This window comes from Syngnathoides biaculeatus, chromosome 7 (genome assembly GCF_019802595.1).
Source record: "Syngnathoides biaculeatus isolate LvHL_M chromosome 7, ASM1980259v1, whole genome shotgun sequence".
Classification (NCBI taxonomy): Eukaryota; Metazoa; Chordata; class Actinopteri; order Syngnathiformes; family Syngnathidae; genus Syngnathoides; species Syngnathoides biaculeatus.
This window is the reverse complement of record NC_084646.1, coordinates 12,443,737-12,469,576: the sequence shown is the minus strand read 5'-3', so window position 1 is coordinate 12,469,576 and position 25,840 is coordinate 12,443,737. Positions and strand designations below refer to the sequence as shown.

General features: G+C 41.9%; 2 protein-coding genes and 1 long non-coding RNA gene across 8 annotated transcripts; 2 read left to right on the top strand and 1 right to left on the bottom strand.

Moving 5' to 3' along the window:
* Positions 1–10,991, top strand: LOC133503351 (SERPINE1 mRNA-binding protein 1-like). Of its 2 annotated transcripts, none has more exons than XM_061824886.1 (9): positions 1–412; positions 7,237–7,423; positions 7,502–7,645; positions 7,718–7,789; positions 9,469–9,543; positions 9,635–9,806; positions 9,929–9,973; positions 10,079–10,291; positions 10,795–10,991. In XM_061824886.1, the coding sequence occupies exons 1-9, from the start codon at positions 148–150 to the stop codon at positions 10,849–10,851; spliced, it is 1,230 nt and encodes a 409-aa protein (XP_061680870.1). In that variant the 5' UTR covers positions 1–147; the 3' UTR covers positions 10,852–10,991. The 2 variants fall into 2 exon arrangements, with proteins under 2 accessions (XP_061680870.1, XP_061680871.1); XM_061824887.1 differs by having other exon boundaries at positions 4–412; positions 9,638–9,806.
* LOC133503354 (uncharacterized) lies at positions 10,900–15,281 on the bottom strand. Its single transcript, XR_009795721.1, has 3 exons — positions 14,892–15,281; positions 14,363–14,596; positions 10,900–13,419 (listed from the first exon to the last, which is right to left on the bottom strand). It is a non-coding gene; the product is annotated as an uncharacterized LOC133503354 (long non-coding RNA).
* Positions 13,319–24,670, top strand: tmem59l (transmembrane protein 59-like). 5 transcript variants are annotated; one of them, XM_061824888.1, is made up of 8 exons: positions 13,319–13,468; positions 14,450–14,555; positions 15,278–15,372; positions 15,442–15,594; positions 19,381–19,477; positions 20,917–21,037; positions 21,124–21,241; positions 22,596–24,670. In XM_061824888.1, exons 1-8 carry the CDS (start codon positions 13,319–13,321, stop codon positions 22,761–22,763), a joined length of 1,008 nt encoding a protein of 335 aa, XP_061680872.1. In that variant the 3' UTR covers positions 22,764–24,670. The 5 variants fall into 5 exon arrangements, with proteins under 5 accessions (XP_061680872.1, XP_061680873.1, XP_061680875.1 ...); XM_061824889.1 differs by lacking the exon at positions 13,319–13,468 and adding an exon at positions 13,860–14,116; XM_061824891.1 differs by lacking the exon at positions 13,319–13,468 and adding an exon at positions 13,865–14,168 and having other exon boundaries at positions 22,596–24,669.
* The last annotated feature ends 1,170 nt before the right edge of the window (positions 24,671–25,840 follow it).

Below are 25,840 nucleotides of genomic sequence, written 5' to 3'. Positions count from 1 at the left end.
CACCCGTGCCTCCACTGAGGTCCCGTATGTCTATCGCGCCGGAAGAGAAGAAGCTCCTTTCCCCAGCCATCTTGTGGCTTCACCTAGCGAAGTGCTCGCACCAAGCCTCGTAGAATCGGAGGAAAATCCTGCTGAAGGGGCGCCATCATGCCCGGACAAATGCAAGAAGGTTTTGGCATCGCCGTAACCAACCGGTACGACCAACTATTGGACGATGAATCGGACCCGTTTGAGCTGATGAAGCAGGCTCAGGCGGAGGCGAAGAAGAAAAAGGAGCCTCCCGCTCCAGGGGCCGCCAAGTCTGCAGCCCAAACGGCCAAAATGCCCAAAAAGGAGTCCCAGAAAGACAGGAAGACCCCGCTGACTGACAAAAAGGCGGAGCCCCAAGCTCCCGTCCCGCTCAAGAAAGAAGGTGAGCACGTTTTCTGCTTTTTTTTTTTCGAGTTAGCACAAGGCGAGAGGATGTTGGGGGGCAGGCTAACACGACGAGCTAAGTTGCAGCAAGGTGCATAAAGCTGCAGTGACGCCAAGCCCGCGTGGCCGCTCGCCTTCGCTCTCGTCTTGGCCGCCTTTATGGCACAGCGACGAGCCCAAATAAAACATAGCGAATCTCGCCAAAATAACAACGGCGGAATGACCCTTCCGGAGACCGCGCTGTGTTTTGGCTCGAGGCCCTCGATGATGGTTAGGCCCCGTGTGAATGTGACGTTCGAGTACCTGTTTATGGTCATTTTTTTACAAATAAAAAGCTGCGAGATGGAAATAAAAAAGTTCAACATAGTAGTCAAATGAGATTTATCGCCATGCTTAAATAAAGGAATCGACGTGCAACTTGCGAGCGTTGTCAACAGTCGATAAAAAAAGGCGTGCGCACATGCTTCTCCTACGGCACTTCCTTGATTCCCCACTAGCATCATGCTAGTTGTTATTCCCAAGTTAAAACACTGGAAAAAGTACATCCTTAAAAAAAGGAAAGTTTGATGTAAGGACTTGCTCGTAGTTGGCCATGCTCAGCGTGTGTAGTGTGGGGTCAAGTGATCTAGTTGCAGGAGAGAAAATGAGACAGGTGTTACCAGTGTGCTGCACCCAGCTGCTAGATGCTTCTATTTCGGTATACACGACAAGCGAAGCAATGTATCGGACATGTGTTGTTGAGCTACTAGGGTCTCGCAGCACTGCGGCCATTTGCATCATCGACTCCAGTGTCTTGGTGAGCATGGCGGTGGAGCCACATGGTGTCCGAGACATTTTGGTATACCATGCACAACGTGATCAACATCATTGAGCACATGCGTGAAGTGCTTTGCTCAGAGGGGGCGAGGGGGGTTCAAACCTGGGGCAGTAACGGGCTGCATTGAAAACCGTGAGTTCACTGCTGTCTCAGCTCATCATTGACGCTGCTGTCATCGCTAGTGGACCCACAATTGTCCAAACAAATTGTGCCACGGAAATGATATATGAATTATTCTATCCTGGGCTTGAGGTCTTCCTGTGATTTAAACCTGTCACTGTCCAGCAAGAGTGAGAGGTCTCTTTCTAATCAGGGATCAAAAAAGTGCCACACATATCGAGAAATAATCCGTACAAGTGGTTGACTTAAAAGTGTAATACTAACAAAAAAAGTAAAACTTCTCACACTTTGAAGCTCCGTAATGGAGAGATCTAGGGAACCTTTTTCCTTTCCTGCCATGTCAGTATTAAATCACACTTGTCAAACTCAAGGGCCAGATCTGGCCCGCCACATTATTTTATGTGGCCTGCAAAGGCAAATGATCGGTGTCAAAATCCTTGATTCTTGTAAAAATTACTCAACATTTCAAATTGTCATATATCATAAATGATAATGTTGAGATATAAACGTTTTTTGTGTTACAAGACGTGAACAATGGTTGAAAAACCCATCACGCTTGATTGCTGATTCCAAAATTAGTTCGTAAAATTTCATGTGTATGACGAGACGATTCAGGATATATATGTTTTCATCATGACGTCCTTCTGAGGGAAATCGTAACTACAATGTGGCCCGTGACAAAAATGAGGTTCGACACCAATGCTCTAAAAACTGTATGGATTTAAATTACACAACAGAATTTTAATTTCAGTGACCTCAAGTATTTGTCGTAAGTGAAGACTGAGTTCTGCCTCAGAAACTCACAATTTATGAACTTAATTTGCTCTTGAAGATGGTTTGTGTATATAATTTTCCTCTAAGAAATAATGTAAAGATGGGAGATTGGTTCCAGCTATGACAAAAGTCTTTATTTTAGTATGTTTATACAATTTGAACACATGATAAATACCATTGTGATAAGATTAAAAAAAGAAAAAAAACTAGTGTCAAAATGTGAGCTGCTACTTCAGCCCGAGTACAATATAATTTGCAGCAAGAAGTTGGAAAATCGGATGATGGGTTTGAGAGAAAATTGTATTTTTGAGAATGTTCTGGTGTGATATTAACTGAAGAAAATCAGGTTTATTAAAAAAAAAACAAAGCTATCAAATTAGATAGAAACAAATCTTTACACAATTTTGGGGCCTAACAGAGAGTTTTAAATAGGAGAAAATGAACATAACTTGCCACCGATCTGATCACAAAATGGAGCAATGTGTCCATTTAAATGACTTGTTCGTGTACTATATATATACTTGTTTACTGTGTAGTGAGTGTCTTCAAAAATATTCCCTTATCAGGTTATGTATTCTAATCAGTCAAGTCAAACAAATTTTAACACTACAGAAATAATGGGTCCTAACTTATTATAATTAAATTGCTTTGTCAGCAGTAAATTAGTTGACACACCAAAACCTTTGAGTATGATTTGACAGAATGCATGCATGCAACTGTTAGTGCTAGCACTAGCTTGCTAGGCTACATAACCTTTTGTAGCACGGTCGCAAGATGTTTCGTCCTAAAAGTACGTCTCCTCCTGAGCACTGGTGACCCCCATGTTGTTGTTTTCAGAGCAGCACAATACATGCAAGATTAATTGTTGTTGCGATGGTAACGAAGGTATCCGGTCGTGTTTGGGTTGACAAGATAAAACCTGGTGATCGTAAAACACAGGATGCTGTAGTATGGGAATACAAGATTTTATTGTTGTAGTCTGACATACAGCAATCGTGAAAGAGTTAATTTTTCTGAGCAGGCAATACGTGTCTGTCCCACCGCTGACATAAAAAAAAAAATGCTGTTAGATATTTACAGTATTATGACAAAAGACAACAAGGCTTCAAAATAAACCAGCTTCTGGATTCAAATCTACACGACGACGACAATGAGTAAGGGTCTTTTGCGTAGCCAATCAATGAAGTCTATAAATCAGGTCAGCTAATTATGACAATAAAGCCAGTATAATGCTAATTATATTTGACTTAACGCAAATGAAACGTTGAAGACCAGTGTAGGGACTACAACAGGTCGTGTACTTCCTAAAGCTTTTTTTATCTATTTAATTATTATGAGTAATTTTAGGAGCGTTAAATGGTCATTCCATGAAAATTGCCCAAAGATGTTGGTCACTTCTCATGTTGCTGACATTATCCAGTATTGTGAATATGGAACGTCAATTGGTGACTGATTAAAAATTTCTGTTGCTCCTCACTCCAATTTAGCTATTCTGCTAACCTGCATCCAAACTCTGGTGTGTTCGCAGCAAGTTGGAAAAAAAAAAAAACTTCATCAACCGAGTGTCTGCAATTATGGAGAGTAAAAAATTAAATCCACTTTATTTTGATGTCTTGGCTTGCCGCTTCGTGCTTTAAGTCGCCGCACAGGTCCTCCTTGCAAAATACAGTCTGAAATGTTAGCCCTCGCTAGTTTTTCATTTATCCAAAAGAGCAATAGTTTTCTGATCTGGTCTGGAATTTTGTAGCGATCCTTTTGAAGATACTGTTCCGCCTTTGTCATGACAGGAGCAACAAAAACTTCATTTTTCTACAAAATTACCAACTGTGGATTTGTTTCTTCCTACTTGGTAGCAAACTTTGAAATTCATGTGCATAATAAGGTAGTCCTCTTGTTTTTTTTTAACTCCATAGTGAGTCCTTCCCTATTACCAAGTTTGTTTTGTTGCTGTTCTTGGACCCACATTAAGATAGGAAAATGTGAGAATAAAGGAGCAAAAAAAAAGCACACGACGACGCACTCAGCAAAGCCTCTCCACTGCCGGCCATAAAATGGATGAATGGCTCTGTCGCACACTTTGAAGATCTACGATCGGGAAGTATTTTTATTAGGTTTGTGGTTCTAAATGAAATAGTTCAAACATTGAGGCATTCTTTAATCAGGGTTCTCAATGATTGAGACCTCCTTAAAGGGGGTTGATGCCACAACATAGCAAAGCATGTAAGAAAATGATGATTAGACTCATATTAGAATGCCAAACCGAATGAATGGGCTGCATACAAACACCTCCATCGGAATAAACGGTCCCAATCCAACTGTAGTGTAATTCGGTTTTACAGGGGTGGAATCTTTCTTTTGCCAAACAGATCAGAAGTAAAGTAAATTTTCTCCATGTAATGATGCCGGGGTGGGCTCTGTCTGCACGTGCTCGGTCTCGACACAAATCCGTGGTGATGTCATCGTGAAAGCATGTAAATGTGGTGGCTTCCAATCAGAGCTCACATGAAAATACATTTTGTTTTCAACTGCTTGTAGGTTGTTTTAATCAAGCAGTTGGTCTTATAAAAGTTTAAAAACTAGGCTTTTCACGATCAGGATTTTTGGGGCCGATCAGCGAGTTAAAAAACCGATCACCGAGCCAATCACAATATTGGGGAATGTCTATTTAAATTACCTGTTCACTTAGTGTTTATAGAGCTCGTGCACGTAACGTCACCATTTTCACGGCGCCATATTGCCGGTCAAAAAGAGCTGCTCGACAGTGTGGGGGACAGAATATTCACAATGCCCGAGATTCGTCGTGCTGTTGGTCCTCACAACAGACGAGACAGATATTCAAAGAGGTCATTCATTCTATGGAATACCAGCTGAAAAGACGAGAAAATATCGATGGATTTCGGCAATTAACATGATGGATGGTGCACAACTAAAATACACACACGCCTGTATAGCGATCGCTTCATTTCAGGTAGGAATTATTCTTCTCAATCTCAAATTACCAAAAGTATTTATAATGCCAAGTTGGCTCATTTGAGAACAATGCATATTTAAAAAAAAAAAAAAAAAAGTCTTTCGCAGAGGTTTACAGAGGTTAAGTGTGGCTGCAATCGCTTTCATGTACGTTCCGTGGAGAAAACTTTTTTTTTTTTTTTTTCAATCATAGTTAATGAGTGTTTGTGTAAAACCACGGGTCATTTATTTAAATATTGGTATTTGTATTGAATACTAGCGGAAAAGATCGATGGATTCTGGCGAAGTCAACATGTCACCGAACACACTTCCGTGTTCACGAGCAGTCAACCCGTCAGTATGCGGGATTTATTCCTGATTGAGAATAGATTGAGCAACTTATTATTTGTATGTGTCAAGACTTTTATACGCTTTCAAACTTTTCTGTGTAAATCTCAACGACTTACTCGCCAGATCCATGTGTATATCCAGTTGTCCAAGACAAGCGGGAGCGAATTAACAGTCCAATTTCTTATCAGCGAAACACATCGATTTCGGCATTAAATACGGGTCCTCTATGCCGAGTTTATCTAGTTTTTCCACATACCGTTGTCTATTTTCACCTTCTAAATGTCTGACTGTATCGGACAAGACTCTGGGCGTCGTGCTACAAGACATATTTCCGTCTCATCTTCAACCGACTTAGCATTGAGCAATGCTTAGCTTTCGTGGCAATATGGCGAGGTAAACAAAAGTCACATGATTTTATGATGTAGGTGCACGAGCTCTATAGCCTGATGATATAAAATTTGAGCTTTATGTCTTATGTGAACTGTAAATAAAACATGCAATTTCCGAAAAAAAGGAAATCAACGGTCGAATGTGGTGATGTCTCGGTCTAAGCTTTTTGTCCTTCACGACTTGAATGACTTCCTGTGATTGATTGCAATCGTAAATTCTGCTCTTGACCATAAAAGGAAAATTTTTGTCCATCAGATGAGGACCTCAATCGGACACGAGGGTGCTGCAACAATCCAGAACACACCAGGAAGTCATCTAAATGATATATATATATTTTTTTAAAGGGTTTTGGAGTGGCATTGAATCTGAATGGAATGCTTTGGCATGACCTTAAAAACACTATACATGCTCAAAAACCTTTCAGTGTGGCTGAATCCAAACAATTTTGCACAAGCATACCAAAATATCTCCACTGATTTGTAAAACACTCATGGCTACTTATGGAAAACCCCTGATTGCAGTTGTCTGCTGAGCTTGCTCAATCCTGTATTAGCTTTCCATGGAAATAACTTTTTCACACAGATGGGTAGCTTGGAACTGTCACCATCTAAAAACTCCATTTTAAGTTTGCTTGGGTTGTCTTTGTTTGATAACATTGAAGTGGGGAAACTGGAGGGGGGAAAAAAAGAATTTGAGAAGTGGGAAGATATTTTTTCAAGGCACTGAACTTAATATACCCGATCAAAGCATGTCACATGCATAGATTTTCAGTCGGAATGCCGAAAATGTCTGCATGTAAACTCTCCCATAGACGATTATTTTAGGATTATATTCCGTTTTTTTTTTTTAAATATATATATAATAGAATAATTGGAAAAATTCTAAATAATGCCGCTCACGTGAACTCAGTCCTAAATTCATGTTTCCTATTTGGTTGTATTCAGTATTTAAATGGATCACATTCACATGAGTCTCATCAGTAGCGTACGAGCCTTAAAAAACTGACGTCAAATCACGTGTGTAAAAACTTCACTTTTTTTTGCGTTCGTACAATACATCTTTGGCGTCTAATTCAGGGTTAGTCTACCTTTTACCCGAAGTTTCCCGAGATAGGTTCCAGTGCTCCCGTGACCCTTGTGAAGATAAGCGGCTTGGAAAATAGAAGGATGGATGTTGTGGAATACAGTATCAGGTTTGACGTGAGACGCGTTCAGGGGCTGTGAACAAAAAACGAACATTGCCAAGAAATTAAACCAAACAACCACACCTAAATTCCACTAATTGGTACTAAAGTAACATGTACATTGCTCTGCCTGAGAGCTCAAAAACAACAAATGAGCATTTAGTTTCCCTTTTAGGGTTTTTGGAGGTTCCACTTTTAGTAGTTTCTACATTTATAGTTGAGAATGTGAATCCCATAGGCGCCGGCATGAGGAGAATGGGCCGAAAGCCGGAGGGCGAAGCCCCGAGACCCCAGGGAGGCCAGCAGGCAGAGGCGCGCCCCCCTCCAGACAGGCGGCCAATCGACAGGCGGGCACCCCGCCGCTTCGAGAGGCCGGTCGGCGAGCGTGCCGAAAAGCCAGAGGGAGGCGAATTCTCCGTGGAGAAGTGAGTTTTAAACCCTCGCCGGACGACGGGACGGGGCGAGCCGACAGTCCGTCATCGTTGTCGTTTATCGTCCTTCAGGCCTGTTGGTGACAGACCGATGAGGGGCCGCGGCGGTGGCGGCAGGGGCTTCCGCGGAGGCAGGGGGCGCGGCATCGGTCGGAGTGATGGCTTTGACTCAAGAGGAAAACGTGAATTTGACAGACACAGTGGGAGCGACCGATCGTAAGTATATTTCAACCTTTTAATTTGAATGAAGACTCTAAAATGAAGGAATTTTTGTTTTTTTTTTCCCAGTGGTCTGAAAGGCGAAGAGAAGCGAGGTGGAAGTGGATCTCACAACTGGGGCACAGTCAAGGATGAACTCAAGTGAGCCCCCCTGCTCCCAATTAAATTTGCATAAACACACATTAGACAAGGACCAAAAAAATGTTAATCAATGTTTGGTTGCATGCCTGAAAATGATTCACCCGAGTCGCAGTGCACTTGAATGTGAAGGAGAAATTATGTGATGAAGGGAAAGCATCAGCACATTACATATCTTTATTGTGCTAATGTAGGGAGATAAATGGTGGACCAAAAGACAAGTGTTGTTGACTTCAAAATTGTTCTCAGTGATTTTTTTTTTTTTCCCCTTTTTGGAATTATAGTAAAGTCAAACAATATGGGCGCCGCGGTGGAGTAACTGGTTGGGGTGTTGGCTACACAGTTCTGGGTACTCTGGCTTCCTCCCACCTCCCAAAAACTTGCATTACTTGGGGACTCTAAATTGCCCTTAGGCGTGATTCGGAATGGGACTGCGTCTCCATGTGCCTTGCGATTGGCTGGCAACCAGTTCAGGGTGTATTTGGGGTTGGCTCCAGCACTCCCGTGACCCATGAGGATAAGCTGCTCTGAAAATGGATGGATGGATCGATATGTTCCAGCAATCCTAATACCTTTTCAGTGTGGTCTGAAGTGGTCAGCTTTCTTAGAAAGGTAATGCAGAGCAATGGCAAAGCTGATTGGCAGAATGCTTCTGCTGTGTCATGTTTTGTAGCTTCTTGGTTAACACCTTTACATCAGGGATGTGCAAATATCCACACTTGACCACTTTGGTTTGGACAAGTTAAGAAATAATCAAGACGAATGGAAAAACAGAGAACTCTCTCAGATTAGAACTGTTGACAAGTGAATAGATCTGGTGTGACAGTCTGAATGCTCCCCTGTGCTGAAAAGTCTCCTTGTGAAGAATGCGCATGCGTTACTAACAGGGGAACTCTGGGGACGTAGCAGCCGCTTACTGGGAAATCCCCCAGTCTCATAGTTCCCCTTCTAGATAGAGGGAGCTCATATACGTTATATCCTAACCCTAACCTTGAAATTAAAGTTGATTAAAAGATATACACATATATGTACATTCACTGTGTTCGTCTTTTTGAGACGTCCATAGCGACCGTGAACATTCGGCGACAAGTTGTCGAATGGCGCGCGTTGAAAAATGGATGGGGATGTTTCAGACTGGCTGGAGGTTTACAAAATATACACGCATGCGCATTAATCAGAAGAAGACTTTTCAGCACCGGGAGCGCTCAGACCGTCACACCGAATAGGTCTGCAACATGCTGAGGATAAGAAGAAATGAGTGTATTATACCCGAGGGGTCACTAGAGGGAGACAAAGTCTTATGAATTGACAGTGCGTCATCTGTCTCCACTCTTAAGAAACATTACAAATTTTCTGTAAAAGTATCCAGTTAAGGTCCCCCCAGTGATGCCAGTACACCGCCAAAAAAATTTGCAAAGCAATTCTTGCATATTTAAACAGGATACAAACTGAAATTATACATTCATGTAAAATTTCATGTAATTCACACAAAATCATATTTGTCATTGAAAAAAAAAAAGTGTATGGGTGATAATTTGGAAGGTTGTTGCTGCCCAGAGGTCATGATCTGCCCATGTCACTTGAAATTTTGTTTTTGAAATCTATATTTTCCCATAAAAATATTGTCAGAGCTCCAAACTTTTCCATAGCGTTGAATTTCATTTTTGTTTTCTCCGCCACAGTGAACTCGACCAGTCAAACGTCACCGAGGAGAACACCGAAGGCGAGGAGCACCCCCCCGCCGACTCTGAAAACAAGTAACTTGATCTCGTCCTTCGCACGCGAAAACTGCTTCGAAAGCGCCACGGCGGGCACTCACGGTGGGCCGCGCCTCTCGTGTTTTTGTTGAAGGGAGAATGAGGTGGAAGAGGTGAAGGAGGAAGGCCCCAAAGAGATGACCCTGGACGAGTGGAAGGCCATGCAGGACAAAGACCGCGCCAAGGTGCAGTTCAACATCCGCAAGGCCAACGAGGGTGCGGACTGGAACAAAGGATTCGTGCTGCACAAATCCAAGGCCACCGTGAGTATGAATGCAGTTCGGCCTACCCCCCACCCTACCTCCCATCACGTGGATGAGTAGACTTGTTCACTTTCTTGGAGGACATTTCAAAAAACTTAACTGAGTCCGTTCCACGCTTACAGGGTAAAAAGGGTGAGCTGATCGAGCCAGAGTCCATTGAGTCTAAGGTGACTTTGCTGTATCTACGATTTATATTCCAGCAGACCAAAATAGTATTTGGGTGATTTTTTTTCTTTTTTGTTTTTGTTTTTGTTTGTCCCTCGTCTTTGAAGATGGAAGAAGAGTCCCACTTCCGCAAGCCGGCCAACGACATCACGTCCCAGCTGGAAATAAACTTCGGAGACCTGGGGCGCCCGGGCCGCGGACGCGGCGGGCCGCGTGGCGGTGGCGGCGGCGGGCGGGGCGGACGCGGCCGTGGCGGCCCACCCCACGGCGAGCGTGGCGGTGACGCTTCCAGGACGACGCGTGGAGGAAGGCCAGAGAAGGTAAACAGAGTAGTGATATTTCTTCATGTAGGTATCACATATATCTAATATTATATATATATATATAATATTCCTTTTGGGAAGCAGTCTGTTTGGATCAGTGCTTTGACGGACGTATTGTAGAGCCGCTAAATGTTACGCCGCCACCATTGTTACGGAAATCGCTGATTAGTTGGAACAATACCGCTGAATTCCCCCCCCCCCCCCCCCACCCAGATTTGTGCATGTCGGTTCAGCGCCGCAAAGCTAAATTGCTCCGAGTCTGCCGGGCTGGCTAAACACTGTCGTTCCCTAGTGCTGATCCCACCCCACCTCTATGTACATAAGAGAAATATGTAATAAATATAACACCGGGGCAAAAAAATCTTTTTTTCCTGGGGGGGGGGGGGGAGTTATATTGGAATTTCCATTCATCTCAATGGGGAGAGAAAAGTGTGTAATTTTATCCAGTTGGACATTGCGACTCCTGTTTACTAACCTGCTGTCTCGGGCCCCCTTTGCAGTCCATCACGTCGGTGCCCAACGTGGACGACCCTGAGGCCTTCCCGGCCCTGGCCTGAGCACCTGGGCCACACTGGGTGGGGGTGGGGGGGACCCACAGGAAGCTCCCCCCACCTCTCGCCGCTCTTGAGCACCTCCGCTACGAGGCTTGCATGTTCCTGGATCCTTCAGCAAAGTGAAACGACGGTAGAAGACTGTCATGAACTGTGACCCTCGACGTCAGGACTGCGTTTTACCCAAGAAAAACAAAACAGATGGGGAAAAAAAACAAAAAAACAAAAAAAAAACACAAAAAAGAAAATGGACTTCTTGCTACTCGGTAGCTGCTTATTGGTAGAGGTTTTTTTACTTGGAAACAAAGTAGCAGGGATGCTTTCATACATTTTTTTTTCAGAAGTTCTGCATTTGTCCATTAATAGAATCTTTTGTAATTGCTTTAAAAAAAAAAATCTGCATTTTGAAAACTGTCCTTTTACGTGGTGTGCGCCGCCGCCGGTTTCCCGGCCGCCTCGCCGTTAACGGCCGCACTCATTGAGATTCGTCTTGGTTCCGCTTTCAGCACTGGCATGTTGTTTTGTATTTTCTACACAGCAGGGTGTATATTCTTAAGATCGGTCGCCTGTAAAACTATTTTCATAAATTCTTTTGAATTGATTGTATTTAAACACGGTCCAAACAGGACGTCTCTTTGATGACGAGGCTTCCTTTTGTATGGCAACATAAGGTCACACACACAAGAAAAGCAACCGGTTAACAAGCTGGCATCACGAGGCTTACGTTTTCCACTAGGTTCAGTTTGAAGCCATCTCATCAGCTTCATTTTAGTTTTTTTTTTTTTTTTTTTTTTTTTTTGCATAGGAAGCGTCTACAACCCGCTACTGTTTACACACTCCTTCAGTTGGTCTCTGCAGTTTTTCCTGTGCCGGACCGGTGTTTTCCGTGGCCGTGGCGGCCTCCACCACCACTCTCATAATCGCTCTGAAAGAAATGACAGTCGTCGTTATTGTGTGGAACAACTGACGTGCTTCTGGAAATGTGTGAATTCCTGCCCTGCTATTGGAGACCTCTGTCGGTAAATAAAGATGGTCGGTAAATTGTTTGCAGTTTTTTTTTTTTAAAGCATTTCTTGGTCCCTGTAATCCTCTGGTTAAAAGTTGGTGCTAAAACGATTTATAATTTCTCAAAATGCACAAAATTCAAGCTCCATTTTCAGATCCAGGTCCAATTCCCCTAGTTTCTGAGCCTTTACTGTTGAAGGAATATCTTGTGTTGATTGGCAAAGGTGAAAAACAGGAAGCTGTTGAACAGAGTCCAAAAGTACACTATATGTGAATATCTGGTCATGAAAATGGAAGGCAGGCATTATTCATATTCATCACGTGCGTAATCGTGCCCACATAGAAGGGACCAGGACATCTGCTGTGTGATGCACCAGCTTGACTTCCGACCCTGAAGGGGCTCAGCCTGTGGCTTGCCGCCATCTTGCTGTATCGCCTCTGTCTGGTGTACGATTATATGCTCTCTTTCGTACATCGAAACTATTTTATCAAACTTTATTCGTTAGGGTGCCAGCTGACTTTGGGCGACAGTCAATTACGGAGCACAATTGCCTTCATGCTCATACCTCAGTGAACCAAGCATGCGTCTTTGTGTTGATCATAAAATGTTCAAATATGTTCTATTTTTGGCAAATATTAAGGTTTAGTTTGTCATAACAGAATCATCTTTGATGGCCAAATGTGTTATATATATATAATATAGTGTGAAAAAAATTGTCTTAAAATCCACTTGGGTGGAAGTAGAAAATCTTTTGGGAAAAAATGAATGCCATTTAACATTCTTAAGCTGTATTGCAAAGTAATTGTGATAAATTTGACAGTTGGGGTAGTATTTATTGGGAAACTTGTAAAAAGTCATTTAAATATGTTTGATCTTTTTATTAGTTAATATAGATGTAACAAAAGATATTGTAAAAACTCGGTTATTACATTTTCAATAATTTCACAGCTTTTAAGGGGCGTGGGATTTTTTTTTTAATTAACAGAAATAAACTCAAAAACGTTTTAGGATAATGATGAAAAAATTCTCATATTTCATAATATGGAAATGTGCCTTTTAATTTGTATTTGTGTTAAAAAGGAACAAAGATGTAGTACTTGATTGGGATCAATGGTTGACAATTTTTCAGTGTCGAGTATACTTATTAAATTAATGAGTTTTGTAACACGAGTGTGTTAATCGGATTTTCAAAAATGAAATTTCATCAGCATAAAAAGTTGAAATGACAGGCAATATCATTGTCATTTTTCATGTTTTTTTAGTTTCCGTTTTCCTGTCAATGAATTCTTTTGAAGCCACATTGTTGCAGTGCTGCATGGCAATGATGATGCATGACGTCACGAGGAATCCGCCAGCATCCTCTTCCTCCTCCTCCTCTTCTTCCTCCTCCTTGAGCCGCTGCCACCCTCATCGCCCGCGTCCCTCTCGCCTCCGCAGTCCACAAGACCCTCCGCACCGGCCGCAAACATGCGCTCCTGCTCGGGCTTGCTCGCCGTGCTCCTGGCGGGGCTGGCGGCCGCCGCGTCCGCCCCGGACTCTTTCGACAACCAGCTGGGCGACATCGGCTACTGCAAGAAGCAATGCCAGCTCGCCGTCAAAAACAAAGGCCCCGCTAGAGTAAGATGGCATGAGAATGCGCGACCGATTGTGCATTTAAACGGACGCAATGTGAGGCTTGTGCGTATCTCGATTTTGGAGCATTAAAAAAAAAAAAAAAATTACATTGGATTATTCTTGTTTTTGCGCACCGTCATCCTGCCATCAGGCCGCAAAATGAGACCAGGATTGCGGGTAAAAGCGTGTCCGCGAAGCCGTTCGAAGCGCAGAGCACAAAAGGTTTTGCAGCGCAAGATATATATATATGTATTTTATTTAATTTTTTCCCCCCCACCCGCCCTCAGGTGTGGTCCCCGAAAAATTAGCCTCTCGAGCCCCGAGTGGAACGCGCCGTCCACAGCATATTTTCAGGAATATTAATAATTGAGTGATTGAAACCGATAACCACGCTGATGTTGTTTGGGGGGTCTTGTGGAAATGCGGCGGGGATGATGACAAGGCTGGAATGTCAAGAGCTGCATGGCCTGTCTCGCTCATGATGCCCACCAGGGGGTGCTGTGGCTCGTCCTATTCAACTTTCCGCAGGCGCACATTTTGCTACAAATCCGAAACAGACTAGCTTTATTTTAAAAAGCACTTTACATGTTACCCTTTTATTTATTCTCATTACAAATGTTACTCGACAGCTTTAAGGATTTTTGTCGTCAGGTGACTCGTACCCAGTTACAACACCTCTACTCAGCTTCCTGTCGCTTATCATGTTAGCATGTTATTAATTTTCTTTTTCGTAATCGATATTATTTTTAATCCTCACTACAATTAGTACAAGACTAGGTAAAAGTAGAATCAAATCTTCATGACTATTCTTGGTAATTTTGTACGGTGGCTCACAATCTGTTAGCATGACAGCTGTTAGCATTCAAGCTACCTCAGTCGGGTTTAGCATTTTAGCACCTTTGCAGGTTCTGGAGCTCCTCAGTGATGCCTTGAATGCACTCATGTATATTATATCTAGTATGTGACGTATTTTTTTGTGTGTAGGACTCCATAATGAACGCCTGCCACCGCGGCTGTCGTCTGTACTCCATCTGCCAGTTTGTCAACGGCAACGCCGGCTTCAACACCAGCAAGGACGAGTGTCAGGGAGGTGAGCGTCGCCATCTGCGGCTCTTGGTTTGACTCCGAGGTCTGAAGGTTAAGCAGGCGTGTCAAAGCTCATTTTCAAATCGTGAGCATAATTAAACAAGTCCAATTTAGACAATATTATAAAATCAGTTTTTGTTTACAGTTGCATCATACGGGTCAGAGTAAATCTACAAATTGCATGCATCTTCTATCAAAAAAAAAAAGAAATCATTTATAAGTTCACATAAATTTCCACAGCCACTCAAATGCCTCATCACGCCTTACAAAATAAAAGTGAGCTCAGAACAGAATGAAAGTAAAGTTATCCTCAAAACCACCCATCCATCCATTTTCTTACTCGCTGAGCCTCACAAGGGTCACGGGGAGTGCAGCAGCCTATCCCAGTTGTCAACGGGCAGTAGGCGGTGTACACCCAGAACTGGTTGCCAGCCAATCACAAGGCACATAGAGACTCAACAGGTGCACTCACAATCACACCTAGGGGCAATTTTGAGTGTCCAATTAATGTTGCATGTTTTTGGGATGTGGGAGGAAACCGGAGTGCCCGGAGAAAACCCACGCATGGGGAGAACACGCAAACGCCACACAGGCGGGGGTGGGATTGAACACAGGACCTCAGAACCTTGAGGCTGACGCTTTCCAGCTGCTTCACCGTGCTGCCATCCCCAAAAATTTGTTTTGCTCTTTAAACTCTGCAGTTCTCCCATTTATTTCCATCCATAGCTTGTCAGGAGGCGTACGTCAAACTCGTGGAGCAGGAGGCGTGTAGCACCGGCTGCGCCAGCCAGCCTTCGGAACCCGAAATCAAGAGGAGGAAGGTGAGAGAATCTTCGCTCACACACAAACACACGATTATGCGCATGCAATGACAGAAATTTTCCTTGCAGCTCAAGGCCATGACCCTGCGCCCCAAGGTGCCTTCCATCATGGAGGCCGTGTCCGGCTGGTGCAACGACATTGTCAGCTCGGCCCAGAGCTTCATCTCCTCCACCTGGACCTTCTACCTGCAGGCCGACGATGGGAAGGTTGTCGTTTTTCAGGTAGCTTTTTTTTTTTTTTCCCCAACTACACGGTGAACCCTCATTATTCTCACATAATTGGAATTGAGCCCAGATTCGAATGGCCAAAATCGTAGCTCGCTATGTATATGTTTTAATAGTCAAACCATGTGCCCCCGTCAACCATCCGGTGGACATAAACATAAATATACCGTAATTTCCGGCCTTCAAGTCGCGACTTTTTTCACACCCTTTCAACTCTGCGGTTTATGCGATGATGCGGCTAATTTGTGCATTTTTTCTAATGGCACCAAGGGGGCACTCGAGCGGAAAAGGTAGGCGTGAGACCGGTGGAATATGTGTGCTGTGGAAGTGAGTCTTACCGGCCCTTTTAGCGCTGCGCTAGTGTTAGCGCTGTGCTAGCGTGTTGCTGCTGTGTTAGTGGCGTGTCTCAGTGATATTTACCGGTAACTTTTATTTTAACCGGCCCTGTTAGCATTAGCGCTAGTGCGGCGTTAGTGTTAGCACTAGCATTAGCGCTACCGTTAAACGCTTTCTGTTTACCGTCTTTCTTTGTAAATATCTCGCGTTTTGATGTGGGTTTCAATGTGGACAGTTGCGGCTTTTACACACCTGCGGCGTATGTATGTACCAAATAGTATTTCCTTTACAAATGTACTTGGTGAGGCTTGTAACCAGGTGCGTTCTTTAGGCCAGGAATTACGGAAATACAGTATGCGAGGCTCCACCGTACATTATCAAGCGTCTGGGCCAAAACGTCTCGTTTCAGATTCAACGCATCCGTGAAAGTTGAGCGAGCAAGGACGTCCGGAAGGACACAGCACGTTTTCTCTGACAAAAATCACACCTCGTTAAAGTTATTTTAAGCCACGCCGCTTCCTCTCGCTACAGGGAGTGTTACTGTTTCGAAAGCCTCCTGCGCTCTCCTGCCATGAAATCCCTTATTTTCCTATCAGCAGCACTCCCGGTCCACGTGGAAGAACAACAAGCATTTACTATAATTAAACTAGCAAATATAAAGTTCCTCCAAGCCAGTGCTGCGTGTCGAAAAAGCTGCAGTAAAACAAGGCGATGCAACAACAATAATAAAATGGGATCCGGCTCGCCTGGCAACCACAGCGTCCAAACTCGGAAGAACTGCAGAACGCAATTTGGGCTCTGTAATTAAAGGACTCTGAAAGGGAATTCACATTGTTTATGCACACTTGATGATATATTCCAGCACTGTGTGCACTCTGAGGAGTCCGACGTTACCTCGTATAGAGATACAGACGCCGCAAAGTTTTTTTTAATTTGTTTAGGCGGGTGTTATATCTTTATCTTTGTATTCATTTGTAGACTGTGATGGATGTTTCCTTTTTTTGTGGCGCTGACACGATGGATGAAGCAGGAACACGACGTCAGGCTACGGCGGACTGCGAGTAGACTGTGGGCTGACTTAAGTTGTGAATGTTGTTGTGTGATGTTGTCACAGGAAGTTTGGTGGTGTTGTGGGAAAAAAATCTCTTTAGTTTTAGGGAGTGTCCATAAAGTCTCTTTACAGATTAATGGATACAATTAAAGCAAGTGAATAGATGCCGCTTTATCAATTAGGGGGGGAGAAGGGACTGAGCAGACATTCACACCTTCTCAATAAGCTGCTGAAATGTTCGTCGTATTTCACAGAGAAATAAAAGTATACTGTAATTCCCGGCCTACAGAGCGAACCTGGTTATAAGCCTTACCTAGTACATTTATAATAGAAATGCCATTTGGTTCCTACATAAGCCGCAGCCGTGTAAAAGCCGCAAGTGCCCACATTGAAACCGACATTGAAACAGGAGATATTTACAAAGAAAGATGGTACACAGAGAGTTTAACGCTAGCGCCGCCGTGCTAACAGGGCCAGTTAAAAAAAGAAAACATACTGGTAAAAATCACCGAGACATGGCAATAACACGATAGCAAAGCGCTAACAGGGCTGGACCACTGATGTAAAAAAAGAAAAAATTGGACATACATATCTAGCGGTGTCGATTGGTTGAACCCAGATGGCCGCCATCTTGGTACTCCCAAAATGTGTGGAGGACATGGTTTACAGATTGGATTATGGCGGGGTATTTCTTAAAGTTTGGCATGTAGAATTAAAACTGGTCGTGTGAGCTTGACATGTTTTCAGTTCATTTGTTGTCTCTGCGACGTCGGTTTTCAGACAGAAAATTAAAACTTGTTTCCCCGCATTTGAAAATCCAATTCAATTTTCAGAGTTCTGTATTATGAAATTCATCAAAAATTTCACAGAAAATGTGTTTTCTTACTTATCCACCGAAGTTTGGGAAAATATTTACATCGCTTTTTAGCAAAAAAAAAACAAACGTCAACTTATAAAGGTGAAGCAGAGAGTGAACAATGAACAACAACCACTGTAAACAAAACTTAGTTCAAGTGAATTAAGCTCATCACAAAATAAAAACCCCTTTACAAAGAAACTTTAACAGTGTCAAAGTAAATCTTTGTAACCTACCTGGTGATTAACACATAGGTCAGCAGGGTTGTTTTGGGAGTATCAAGATGGCAGATGGTGACTTCAGTTTTGGTGCCCAATGAGCCATCCAGTCTTTTTTTTTTTTCACTGGGCCGGACCGGTAAAAGTCACTTCCTCGGCACATATATTCCACTGTCTCACCTTTTCTGCTTGTGGGCCCCCTTGTGGCTGTTAGAAGAAATGCACAAATTAACCGCATCGCCACTTAAACCGCAAGGTTGAAAGAGTGTGAAAAAAAAAAAGTTGCGGTTTATAGGCCGGAAATTACGGTATATGTCATTGAGTATTGTTATGTTGTCTGTCGTACTGAACACCGCAACACCATTGCGATACGTTAGCCCACCTGTGACAATTTGCATTGTTTTTCAGCATTAAGCTGAGCGGGCTTTCTCTTAGCTGTGCGGTTGTTTTGAAAATATGTTATTCCCCTCAGTGGTGTGCAAGTGCGCTGCATCACACCGAGAGCCGTTTCAAATATCTTGATGAATTAGCGGCACAAGAAAGGCTGCCGAAACAAAAGTTGTGGGTGGCGAGTGGATGCGCTCTACAAAAAGTGTGAGTTTGTGTGTGTGTGTGTGTGTGTGTGTGTGTGTGTGTGCGTGTGCGTTGCCGAGGGCATCAACAGCATTGCCAGCGCTGTAAGGCGAGGGCAGCGCAGAGACAAAAAAATCCTCATTTAACGAGGTCTCCAGGGGAAAGCGCAGACGCGGATCATGCAATAGAGCGCCCAGTAGTGCAGCACTGATCTTATTTGATGCCTCCCCACAAAAAACAAAACAACAAAAAATAATTCTTATGACACTGAATGCAGTTCAAATGCTATTCAAGGAGACATATCAAGTATTGTTTTATTTTTTCACAATGTTAAACCCGTGTTTGTCAAACATACAGTACTTTAATCAACATACATCCTATTGCTTGTCTTGCTGAAAATAGCTAGTTAGCTAGCTGTTATCACTGGGCCAATGGCAATTCTGGCTTTTGTTACCTTGACAACCATTGCATGTTTGTTTTTCCAGACATAGTAGTCTTGCCATTGAAAGTGGCTGTGGAAATTCACCCAGCCCAATTTTCCAACAATAGAACTACATAAGCAACTCTAACTCAATAACTGTAATAATGATGTAATTGTAACTAAGTAAAGTAAGCAAAGAAAAATGTCAGGATACGCCTACTTGAACCATGCACCATGTTTTTATTTTCATTCATATTCAGCGCTTAGTCTTCACCTCCGTGCATGCTCATGATTGTCCGAGTCTGACCTTGGTCGTCTTCTTCCTCAGAGCCAACCTGAGCTGGAGTACTCTCCCCCCGAGCCTCGGTCCAACATGGCCGACGGGCCCTGGCCGCAGGCGCACTCGCACACGCAGAAGCCTCACGGTGAGCGCACACGCTGCTGTCACACTTCTACTGTATTTACAGACACCGCTTGAGAAAAAATGTGACTTTTGTGATCTTGACAAAATTGTACATTTTGTATGTATATGAAATGTAAAAAAAATTTCTTTCACATAAGCCATATTTTTAATAAGTAATTAATATTAAGTCAATTTTATTTATTATTTTTAAATCTGACTTTAAAAAAAATTATATTGAGTTGTGTGAAACATCCATCCATCCATTTTCTTTGCTGCTTATCCTCATGAGGGTCGAGGGGAGTCCTGGAGCCTATCCAAGCTGTCAACGGGCATGAGGCGAGGCAGGGTACACCCTGAACTGGTTGCCAGCCAATCACAGGGCACATGTAGATTGACAACAGTCGCTCTCACAATCACACCTATGGGCAATTTGGACTGTCTAATTAATGTTGCATGTTTTTGGGATGTGGGAGGAAACCGGAGTGCCCGGAGAAAAGCCACCCAGGCACGGGGAGAACATGCAAGCTCCACACAGGTGAGGCCGGGATCAAACCCGCGTCCTCAAAACTGTGAGGCCAAGGCTTTACCAGTTCATCGTGCCAAAAACATTACAAGCTCTTTTTTTTTTTCCTCCTTTGCATGCAAGCAGAAGGTTTGCCACCCGTGTTAGCGAATTAGCATGGGCGGTCTACACCGCAGTGAGGGAGTGTGCCCTTTGACCTGCGCTTGGTTGAGTGATAATTTGGTGGCAGAAAATCACTCTAAACCGAGCGACGCCTGCCGCCGCCACCACGTCCGCGAGTGCTCTCGTGTGATTTTGGTCAATTTGAAGCCAGGTACAGGGCAGACTGTGAGCTGCACGGACGTGTTTTATTTTGGGGGGGAAAAAAAAACAAAACTTTTGTTCTTTTTCCAACTTTGCACCTTTACAATTTTCTTGTAAATATTACTGGTTTTATTTAGAAAAATAAATCAATGCTGTTCATGTTCTATTACAAGTTTTGTTTTGAATGAAGTCAAACTTCATTTTGGTAATGTCAGCAAAACATTTACAGCATTCCCGTAATGTTATAAATTTAATGTAAAAAAAAAAAAACAAATACATGCCAAGTTTTATCCCAAAAGTACTGATAACTTCAAATAAAATTACATCCTTTTTATTGATTTGTTCAGTAGTACAACTTTCTTTAAAAAAAAAGAAACAAACCAAAAAAAACCTCAAACTAGTATTGCTTTTTTTCTTAAAAAAAAAATATTCTTATAGAATGTAAACTTTTTGGGATCTAAAAATTCAACTATTATTGTAAAAATTACACTACTTTTTGTCCATTTTTTTCCTTCCTATATTTCTAAGAAAGACATGAGAGTATTCATAAAAGATGACCAGCTTTACTTTTTTTAGCAAAAAAAAAAAAAAAAAAAAGCCCCAACTTTATTGTTTTGCGATTTTCTTTTCCACAGGCGTGAGGGGGCGCGGTGAGAAGGCGGGAGCCAAAGCTGTAAGCAGGGGCAAACATCAGGTCCAGCGCGCCGACGACTCCGCCGCCTCAGCCGAGCACGACTTCCTGGGCTGCATGTCCAGGTGAGCCGCGCTGAATATTGCGCGTAATGTTCGTACTGCGCGTTCGTTTTCACCTTCAAATGCTGTCGCGTCTGGCTCGTGTTGAGGCGTTCGGGTCTTCCCCGATGGATTCTGGCGGCGTGCCTTTTCCTGTCCATCATGGTGATGCTGTGGCTCAGCTGCGCCAGCCTGGTCACCGCACCCGAGCAGCACATCAAGGCGCAGGTACGACGCCGGACGCGTTCCCACCACAGTTAGGAAAGAAGGAATACCACATTAGTTGTACGTCTCCATCGGCCGTTAAAGTTGAGACTTGAATTTTTGAATGTTTTTTACAATTCAGTCGATTTACTGTAATTCCTACAGAGTACTTGTTAGCAAGCGCCACGCTAGTGTAAAACTTTTTCTGTGGACTGAGGCTTATGACCAGGTGCGCTAATGCTATCATTGTGCTAACGCTAGCATAACCAGGTACGCTAATGCTAGCATCGCACTAACGCTAGCACCGCATAACCGCATGCACAGGGTTGAAAGCGTGTTAAAAAAGTCGTGGCTTGTAGGCCGGAAATTACAGTACTTTTTTCATTAAGAACAAGAGTGGGCTCACTCTTTTTCCCCCATTTTGCAGGAGAGGGACTTCTACAGATTTTTAGATTTTCATGGGAGTTTTGGCATTTTTTTTCTTACATTAATAACATTTGCTGCAATTGGCTGGCAACCAGTTGGTGTACCCCCCCTCCTGCCCGTTGACAGCTGGGATAGGCTCCGGCACTCCCACGACCCTCGTGAGGATAAGTGCCTAAGAAAATGGATGGATGGATAGATAATAAAAATTCCACAATAGTGGTCTAAAATTCGCATATTTTGGTTATTTAGACTCCTATAGAGTGACTCACTAACATGGACTTATTATAAAAGTGTAAATTTTATTTGAAAAAAAAAAAACATCTTGGTCTTGTCCTACGTGTCCAGAAAAGCTCCTTCTGATTGTTACTTCTGTTTGACCCAGTTTTGTATCCGCCTTGTCCATATTTGGCAAAGACCACCTTCAATAGATGACTAAAAAAACTGAAGCTACACCTTGAGGAAGTGAATCCACCATCGTTCCTGGTGACTCAGTAGCATTGCAGATTTGTCATGTAAAAGTTGAGACTTGAGATTTTTGTTGTTCACGCAAAACGGGACGGAATAGTCCATTAGATGAGAAGGCAGAGGGGAGCACTTGAAACAATCACGATAGATGAAGTATTTTAATGTGTAATGAAGAGCAGGTGCCGAGTTCTAATTGCGATAAATTCAAGTTAACTTTATGAATCCGTTTTTATGAGATGTTTGGGGTCCCTGGAAATGTTAGCTTAATGCTAACCTTGCAAATTGATTCAAGACTGCCTAACAAAAGTAGCATTGATGAATTTTTACTTATATTTGAACACAAGCCATGCAGCAAAACATGTAGACAGACAGTACGACAAAACTCACAGGCATCTATTCTTTATCTGCGTTGAAAAAAATATAAAAAATATGGCTTTAGCTTACCAAGCATTATAGTATCTTACCTTCAGTCACCGTCTATTCGTAGCTGAGCATCAACGGCGACAAAGTGTTCCTGGACGACAATCAGGCGAAGGCAAATCCGTACCACCTGAGCCCCCTGCTGGCCGTCGGCGTCAAGTCGGCGGCGGTCCAGGACAGCCAGGAGGCCGGGCCTCTGCCGGTCAAGGTGGACCTCGACAAGACTCGAGTCTAGAAGCTTCCGGGGTTCGCGCAATTTTTTTTCTTCTTCTTCTTCTTCTTCTTTTTAAGGAGCGCGTCACCCTCCAAGTCATTTGACGCCATGAATACTCCCTGTGGGTGTTTTATTTCCGATCAAGCGGCCTGTCTGAGAGCTCCCGTTGCTTTTCTAAATTGATTTTATGTTGACTTTGACCTTGAGTAGAGAGAAACTAAAGCCTGGTACAGAAATCACCTTTGTACTCGTGGTGGTAGTAGTGGTGGTGGTGGTGTGGTGGTGGTGGTGGTGGTGGTGGTGTGGGGGGGGGTGACCTCGTACCGTGTTGTTGAAATCAACAGGAAGTATTTTTCCTTCTGAATGAAGGAAAGTGAGCTGCTTGTGATGTACAATACATTGTAATCTAGACATAGAGTGTCATTTACAGTACCAAGGATTATTAGACGCGCATTGAAAATAAAATAAATATACTATGAGAGAAACTGTACTTTTCGAAAAGGTCCTATATATATATATATATATAATAAAATGGAATAGCTTTTTTAAATCGGGCGGGGGGAATCACACCAACAAAAGTAAAAAGTATGTTTCTTGGAATAAAAATATAACATTCACATGCTTTTTTTCATAAATTAATTGAACATTTTTGGAAGCGCATTCTTTTTCTGCTGTTTCTTTGGGGGGGAGAAAAATTCATATTTTACAAGAAAATTCAGATTTTCTTTTCAGCATTTATAAAAAAAGGAAAATTCAACTTTTTTTGCAGGAAAAAAAATTCCTTTCATTTCAAAACGGATGTTTTTCTTGATGACAAATTTTTGGGTTGCTATTAAGAATCTGGTCTAAATAAAATGACTTCATTCATGTAACTACACATTTTTTACAAATTGAACTTTTTCTGTAAAAAAAAAAACGAAATAAAAATTCTCATTTTTAATTTTTTTTTTTTTTTCAGAAAAAAGTCACTTTTTTCCATCTAGAAAAATTCGGTTATTTTTCAAATCAAAAATGTCTTTAAAGAAAAATCTGAATTCTTAACCTAAGTTGAATCAGTTCTAAAAAAAAAAAAAAAAAAATTAAGATGATAAAAAAAGATCATGGTAAAAAAAAAAAAAAATGCTTCCTGGAAAAAAAATAAAAAATTCACAGAAAAATCTGATTTTTCAAACCCAAATGACAACCCCCCAAAAGCGCATTTAAATTTTTGTGAAATGAGGCCTTTATCTTCATAACTTTGCACCCTCCCCCCCAGTCCCCGTTCCCTCATAGTATATTTATTTTGTCGCTGACGTGGCCCTACTACTACCCCTTGGCAGTTATTGTGTATTTCTGATGGCCCCATGTTGTTATTGCTCTCGCTGTATTTTTGTAGGCGTCCCCCGAGTACACAGTCTACTCTCGATAGGAAAAGACATCTTTTGTCTGTTGTCGCGGAGGCGAGTGGGACGGAGCTGGAGACTTTGAGACGTTCTTTGTGCTTTTTTTATTTTTGGGCCGTCCTTTATCCCCCCTCCCAAAATAAAGCGTGCATGCCGATTCAAGCTTGGATAGTTTGAATCCCGATCGCTCCCTGAAGGCCCGGCTCGCCTCTGTTGTAGATATGTGACCATTTTGTTTTATATTCCTTATTTTTTTTTATTTTTATTTTTTGTGTGTGCTCCTATTTACTACAAAGACGATGAGAACGTGTATTATAACAATAATAATAATTATTAATTGTAAGGAATGCGGAAATCACCCGAAGGACTTTTCGACCGCAACAACAAAAGCCATTCAATTCAAATCTAACGTGAGCATAAATCACAAAAGAAAGAAAAAGTGGGAATTTTCCTTTTTATTGCTCGGTTCATTTTCAATGAAACAATAATTGCAATGTAATGAATAAAGTGTTTTCATGGACAAAAAAACCCACAAAGATGTACGTGTACATTTTGGGGGATGGGAAAAACACGGGATAGGACTCATTCCTTCATAATATGTAATAACACTATAGTACACAGTACTGTTCTTTTTTTTTTTAAGAACGTTGTATTTTTCGAAAAAAAAAAAAAAAAAAACCTTCAAGACCCTTTAAAAAAATCATATATCATCATCTTACAAGGAATTAAGAAGTAGCTTTTCATTAAAAAGTAGTAATTCTACAAGTATTAATATCTCATTAGGATGTAAAAACTTTCTCAAGAGTAGTTGCATTTTCTTCAAGTGAAAAAAATGTTTTGCAGGAATATAGTTCCATTTTTCAAGAAACAAGCCATTATCATACAACTAATCAGTATTTTTCTTTTCCTTTTTTTAAGAATAAAAAGGAAATGTGCTGTAGATGTAAATTAAAGAATACACAATACAGTATGAGTCATATTAATAATAAATTATTACAATATTTTTAATATAAAATTATTAGAATAAGTAATATTAGTCACATTTCTTTTATTTGAGGATAAAAAGCTTATGACAAAGTCCTGTTTTTTCTGAGAAAAAAATAATTTTCTATTAAAATATATTTTAAAAATAGAGTTGGAGGTATTTTCAAAGAAAAAAATGCATAATACTGTAATGAAAAATATAAATGTGGCCAGTTTTAGAGAAAGAAGCCGGATATCCGTCAGTACCTGTTTTTTTTTTTCTTGACAAATTTTAATTGCAATTTCCAGATTTGTCCACTTGGTGTCAGCAAAGCCTGAGAATTTCTTTCCTGAGCTCAGGTCCATTTAGTGCATCGTTTGCCAACCTTTATTGGGCCAAGGCGCATATTTTACATCTAAAATATTATAAATGTCAGAGGACAAGACAAAAAAAATGCCATAAAATCTAAATGCAAGGTATGTATTGTACAGAAATGGTTACAAGTAGACGCTCTTATTAATTCTACCTTGCGCCATCTAGTGGAGGAATATTTAAATGTTTTGCCATGTATCAATGAACAATGGTAAAATAATTGCAATAATAAAAGTTTGGAACAATTAATTCCGTTCTTACTATATTAACAGTAGTCGTCATTACATGAGGGCTCCATTCTAAAGCCAAAGTCTACACACCCCTGATCAAATGCCTTTTTTTTGTGATATTAAAAAAAAAGAAACTTTCGACCATTATGA

Excerpts from the sequence above, each read along its gene's own strand:
- LOC133503351 (XM_061824886.1), top strand. The coding sequence starts at position 148 with ATGCCCGGACAAATGCAAGAAGGTTTTGGCATCGCCGTAACCAACCGG. Across the intron at positions 9,544-9,634 it reads CCCGCCGACTCTGAAAACAA|AAGGGAGAATGAGGTGGAAG; the intron begins GTAACTTGATCT and ends GTGTTTTTGTTG. Across the intron at positions 9,807-9,928 it reads TGCACAAATCCAAGGCCACC|GGTAAAAAGGGTGAGCTGAT; the intron begins GTGAGTATGAAT and ends CCACGCTTACAG.
- tmem59l (XM_061824888.1), top strand. The coding sequence starts at position 13,319 with ATGCGCTCCTGCTCGGGCTTGCTCGCCGTGCTCCTGGCGGGGCTGGCG. Across the intron at positions 14,556-15,277 it reads CAAGGACGAGTGTCAGGGAG|CTTGTCAGGAGGCGTACGTC; the intron begins GTGAGCGTCGCC and ends TTCCATCCATAG. Across the intron at positions 15,595-19,380 it reads GGAAGGTTGTCGTTTTTCAG|AGCCAACCTGAGCTGGAGTA; the intron begins GTAGCTTTTTTT and ends CTTCTTCCTCAG.